General features: G+C 41.4%; 1 protein-coding gene across 4 annotated transcripts in view; it reads right to left on the minus strand.

Moving 5' to 3' along the window:
* Positions 1–6,090, minus strand: part of Oser1 (oxidative stress responsive serine-rich 1) — a 29,386-nt gene that overhangs the window by 6,087 nt on the left and 17,209 nt on the right. Inside the window, exons 1-2 of one of the 4 annotated variants that reach the window (XM_013011064.1) lie at positions 5,724–5,984; positions 712–829 (exon numbers count right to left, since the gene is read on the minus strand). In XM_013011064.1, the coding sequence (XP_012866518.1) occupies positions 712–788 (77 nt within the window). In that variant the 5' untranslated portion in view covers positions 789–829; positions 5,724–5,984. The other 3 variants (XM_013011065.1, XM_013011066.1, XM_013011063.1) reach the window with 3 other exon arrangements.

Consider the following 6,090-nt stretch of genomic DNA (forward strand, 5'->3'; position numbering starts at 1 on the left):
GCCCAGGCCCAGAGTTCAAGCCCCATGACCGACCAAAAAAAAAAAAAAATGTGTATTCAACCCAGTATTGAGGACATCATGAGAAATAAATGTTAAGTATTTTGATTTCCATTCACAAAAACAGAAATTCTTATATTCATTAAAAATTTGACATTTCTTCTGGCTAGAAGAAAAGGAAAATACATGCACAGAACATTTTGGAAATATTAATACTCAGACAGCAGCTGGTCTGCAGGTGCCGTAATTAGTTTGGCCAAAGGGTCCAAGATTATTGATCTCAGTGACAAAACCTTACTGAATAAAGGTTTCCATAGTGATAGACTCAGCAATCAGACACCATGAAATCAACAATGTCTTCACGGATGTCTACTGGGTCAATTCACTTTTAGTGAAAAATACTGTGATTCCCTTGAAAAGTATGAGGAAATCTCTGATATAATACTGCTTGAAAATCTTTGATTAAAAGAGGGTGGAGGATCTTCTCAAAGTTAAAGAAAACCAAAACACTCAATCTCAGAATACAAATGAGGCTACTTTAAATTTTAACAGCAACATTTCTTTCAAATATTATGTCAAATCTGGTCAAAATGACACAGTGCCAGTTATTACATCTTCTATAAACAGTGAAGAATATTAGAAGAACTCTTTAAGGGAAAAGGACTATTTAAAAGTAGAAAATACATAATTTTGAATATGCTACAGTTCCATTACCCTGATGCATCCACTCTTAATTTCTTGAAAGCAGTTTGTAGACTCTCCTCCTCTCCATCCTTGGCTTCAGATTTCATTGTGAACGTTTTCTGCACTACTATGGATGTTCCCGTTAATACTAAACAAGAAAAAAAGAATATAAGCAAAATGAAAGCAGGTGGGACCAAAATATACCTTTTAGTAAATAATCTATGTTCTTGGTGTGGGATATAATTCAGTAATAGAGTGCATGCCTAGCAAAGGTGAAAGCCTGAGTTTAATCTCCAACATTAAAAATGAAAAAAATTACTCCTGGCATTAGTGTTTGGAGAAAAAAAACATTTCTAAAAGAAAATTTCAGTGTAGATGACTAGGAGACTGTAGGTTTTTATTTCTTAACAAAATACACAAAATATGTATTATGATAAAATGTAAACTGTTCAGACACTTGCTACCAGAATCCTATTACACAATTCTGGAATAAATATAATCTAAAACCTGTATTTCTGTTCATATATATATAGTGTGTGTGTGTGTGTGTGTGTGCACGCGTGCACACACACACAAATGCCAGTACTGGGCTTGAATTGAGGACTCGGGTATTATCTTTTAGCTTTGTCACTCAAGGCTAGCACTCTACCACTCAAGCCACAGCTCCACTTACAGTTTTTTGGTGGCTAACTGGAGATAAGAGCCTCACAGACTTTCCTGCCCAGGGCGGCTTTGAACTGTGATCCTCAGATACAGCCTCCTGAGTAGCTAGGATTATAGGCATGAGCCACTAATGCCAGATTGTATCTTAACAGGAAAAAAAGTCTCCCCAGGTGTGGATGTCTAGAAATCTATGAACTGACATTTATCATCAGGTTTAAAAAAAAAAGTAAAAAGCTTGAACGTTACAGTTCAACTCTAATTCTTTCAAACACTATCTGTCTGATTAACTTCATGACACAAGATAGCATTTCTGTAAAGCAATCTTGATCCACAGATCAGTAAGTTCAAAAATGTTCAAGTGAACAAGATTATCCTTTTTGTTATTATTTTAAGCCTGGGACTCTAACTTGGTACTTGACTTTGATCATTGGCTGGTGTTCTACCAACTGAGGCACAACCTCCAACCCTGAGAACAAGATAGCATTGTTAAAACAGAAACTATAAATGTAACTCGATGCTAATTAATCCTATACACTGCCTAAAGGCTGATATCATCAATTGTTTTGTAAAAATAGTTTTGGATAATGTAGCTATTATACAAGAAACAGAAAATCAACTTGCAATTCAAAAAAATGATTTAAAAAAATTCTAGACACCAGTGGGTCATGTCTATAATCCTAGCTACTGAGATTTGAGGACTTTGGTTCAAAGCCAGCCTGGGTAGGAAAGTCCCTGAGACTCTTATCTCCAATGTACTACTCAAAAAAGCTGGAAGTGGTGCTACAGCTGAAGTGGCAGAGCACTAGCCTTGAACACAAGAGGCTCAAGGCAGAGCCCAGGCCCTGAGTTCAAGTCCTAGGACTGGCCACCCCCCCCAAAAAAAACACATAAACTTTTAAAAAAATGATAAAGAACAGAACTTTTCCTTAGTCAAGAAGAGAAAGTAAAAAAACACAAATTACTCTTCGTGTGTTAATACCTTAATCAACTACTTTGATTAATCAAAGTTCTAATTTCTTAAGCTCTGATTTTGATATTTAAATAAAGGATTAAAAAATTGCCTGAACAAATAGAAGCAACAGAGAAGTCTGTGAGAAAAAAAATACTGAATCTAGTCTGTAAACTATCTTTTCAACCATGGTTTTAAAAAAAAAGGAAATGGTACCCAAGTTTTGAACAACAAAATAAGCAAATCAGTATCCAGAAAGAAAAATAGTGAAACAAAAATTGCAGAGAGGCCAGGCATGAAGGATCCTAGGACTCAGAAGACTGAGATCTGAAGAGCTCAGTTCAAAGCCAGCCTGGACAGGAAGAATCCGTGAGAAATGTTGAACCAAGGATTCACTTTACCTGTTTCTAACCTGATACCCTAAACCCCATCCCCCCCACCCCCCACCCCCACCCCCCAGGCACTCTCAGAGGGAGTAGTGCCTCTCTAAGGATCTTCTGGTATTGTCTGATTCCACATCTGCTAATTTCTCAGGGGTGGATTTGATGAGACCTCTAATATTCCAAATGTCTAGATGTCACAATATGTTTAACAGAATGTAGTGTAAGTGGCAGAATAAAGCAGCAAGGAATCAAGACTTGTTTATACATGTATTTGTGTGCAGAAGTTAAGGTATTCTGGGTAATATGCACAAAACTGAAAAGTCTCAAAATAACTTTGTTAGGTCAGGATAGGGTCGTTTGGGCCAGCCCTAGCCAAAAAAAAAAAGAGGAAGAAAGAAAAAAAAGAAATAGCCAGGCTCTAATTCTAGCTACTCAGGAGGCTGAGGTCTCAGAATTTTGGTTCAAAGCCAGTCCAGGTAGAAAGGTCTGTGGGACTCTTTTATCTCCAATTAACCAGCAAAAAGCCAGAAGTAGAGATGGCACTCAAATAGTAGTGGGTCAGCCTTGAATGAAAACTAAGTGAGAAGGCTAGACTGAATTCAACCCCTAGTATGGGCACACACCCACAAAAAAGTTCACAGGACTGCATCTCAAACAAACAAAAAAGAAAGCTGGGCTCAGTGGAACACATCTGACATACCAGCTACCCAGGAGTTTAAACAGAAAAAACTACAGTCCAGGTTTAAAAAAAAAAAAAAAAAAAGCCAGGCACCAGTGGCTTATCCTGTAATCCTAGCTATTTGGAGACTGAGAGATGAGGATCATGGTTCAAAGCCAGCTCAGACAAGAAAGTCCACGAGACTTTTATTCTCCAATAAACCACACCAAAAAGCCAGAACTGTGACTCAATTGGTAGCACACTAGCCTTGGATAAAAAAGCTCAAGGACAGTGCCCAGTCCCTGAGTTCAAGCCCCAGGACAGACAGACAGACAGACAGACAGACAGACAGACAGACAGACAGACAGACAGACAGACAGACAGACAGACAGACACACGCAGACACCAAGGCCCAGCAAACACAAGTCCCTGGATCCCAACACTGCCAAAACAAACAATACTGCCAAAATAACAACAAAAACTTAAATCTGCTAGCTTTACCTCAACTTCATACAATAAAAAAACATAAGTATAATGCCAGGTGTAATGGTCCATACAGCCTGAACTCTCAGGTAGGTACACAGTAAGAGATGGGAGTATTGCAAATGAAGCCTAGCCCAGGCAAAAGTTAGTAGACTAGCTCAAGAAACAATCTGGGGGTAGTGGTACAAGCCTGCAAACCTGGCTAAGCAGGAGGCAGAAGAAGGAGGATCTCAAACTGAGGCATCACTGGGAGAAATGCAAAAGACTTCATGAAAAACTAAAAGAGAAAGGGCTTGGGGTGTCACTCAAGTGATAGAACCAAACGGAAGTTCAAAACCACAGCACGGCTTCCCCCAACCACCACAAAACCATGTAAATACACTCTCCACACATATTTGGCTAGTTTGGTTAACCAGGATATAAAGATGAAGAAACACAGTCCGCAGAATTCCAGGCTTCAGTGGGCTATAATTCCTCTTCATTTTTACCAGGACATACAAAATAGATAACACACAATTGCATCTTCTGAAATACCTGGGTGGAGGGGCTGGCATAGATCATATATACTAAAACACCTGAAGCTCCACAACATTTTTAAAGGTGTTATCGTAGCTTGTAAATAAATCCTGCTGCAGAACTAAAAGTTAACTTACAGTGTTCCCCAATTACTTTATGGCCAACACTCTGCTTATGGGCCCAAATAAAATAAATCATCTGAGTCTGTGGAAGACAATCTCAAGACCCCCAAACAGTGCTCTTTGGGCTCTGCTGGACTCAGTCAATATTTAAGTACCTCTAACAGATCTAAGCATACACCGCTGAATTTACTGACAGAAATTCATGCCTTTCACAAATATTTACAAAATTCCCACGTCGAATAATACTAGACTGGATGCTAGGGCTAGAAGGGTGAACCTGATACACAGGAGGACTGGGAACTCTATTTCTGGAAAGACTAGAATCTCACTCTTGTGCTCCAGGAACTTAAAATATAACACTTGCTAAGAGCCTTTGCACCCAGATATGTAATTTTTAATTATACAGGGCTCACTTCATAGCAAGTCTGATGACCACCGTAGGTGTTAATACAAACTTGGTTAGCATGCCTGTTGATATGCTAAAAGAATGCCATCTATAAACCAAAACATTTAAAAAAGATCTAACTAGACTGAAACTTCAAGAATGAATAGTCTATTTTCAGTCTCAGCATTCTGATTACTCACTTTTTTCCTTACTTTAACCCAGAGCAAAGGTAAATCTTAGGCATGAACTTAAGAGCAACATCACAGCATGTCTGCAATTACGAAGGCTTATTATGCTCCTTGGTATTCGTAACATCCTATTCACTCGAAGCAAGAGCTTACATTTATCTCTGGACAGCAGATACAATGGGTTTCCCTGTCTTTTATCAGTATTAAATCCGTGGGAGACGTTCTTAGTAACAATCCCCAAAGACATCGAACTTGTATAAGGTCTGTATTTGTTACAGTGTATTAACATGAAAGTACACCGTTTTCGCTTTTCCCTGAGTTCCCTTAAACCTGGCAAAAAAGAAGTAATTGTTAAGTTCCTCCTAAGAAGGGGGGAAAAGTCTTAGTTTTGAGTTTCAACGAATAGCATGTGTCACAATCTTATTTACATCTAGAAGTTTCCTTACACTTCAAAGCTAATTCCTCGTTTTCCAGGATCCTGGAAAGGACCAGAGAACAAGCCACAAGGTGTATTCTACCGGCTGGTGAGCCTGCCACCACCGACTTCGGAACTTTCCCAGACCACCGGGAAGCGTGGAGCCTGGGAAGGGAAAACCCCGGGGTGAAAACACTCGCTCCCCGCAGCCCGCAGCCATACCTCTCTCGGTCCGCACACTCGCCCAACCCCCGCACTCGCAGGACTCCGGTCAAAGCACCTGGTTAATTCTCTTCCCCTGGTCAGAACTGGGGGGGAAGGGGAGGGAAGGGGGACTCGGGGAGTGGGGCGGACGCCGAGCCGGGAGCTGTCCAGGGGTTGGGCTCTGCCCGCCCGGGTCCCCGGCTGGAAAGTTGCTCCCGTGGCTTCGCTGCGCGAGGATGGAAGTCGGGCCGAGACTCCAGGAATACGGAAGAGACCGGGAGCGGAGGCCAACAGGCAGCCGACGAGAACGCGACTCCGAGGGGAGCGGGAAAAGGCGGGAAGGCGGGAAACGCGGCCGAGGAGGGCGAAAAGGGGAAGCTCCGGGCGGGCGGCGGGGCCGCGGGGCGGCAGGAAGGCGGGAAGCGACGGGGCCGAGCGCGGAG

Source organism: Dipodomys ordii, unplaced genomic scaffold (assembly GCF_000151885.1).
Source record: "Dipodomys ordii isolate 6190 unplaced genomic scaffold, Dord_2.0 Scaffold13, whole genome shotgun sequence".
In the NCBI taxonomy this organism is placed as follows: domain Eukaryota; kingdom Metazoa; phylum Chordata; class Mammalia; order Rodentia; family Heteromyidae; genus Dipodomys; species Dipodomys ordii.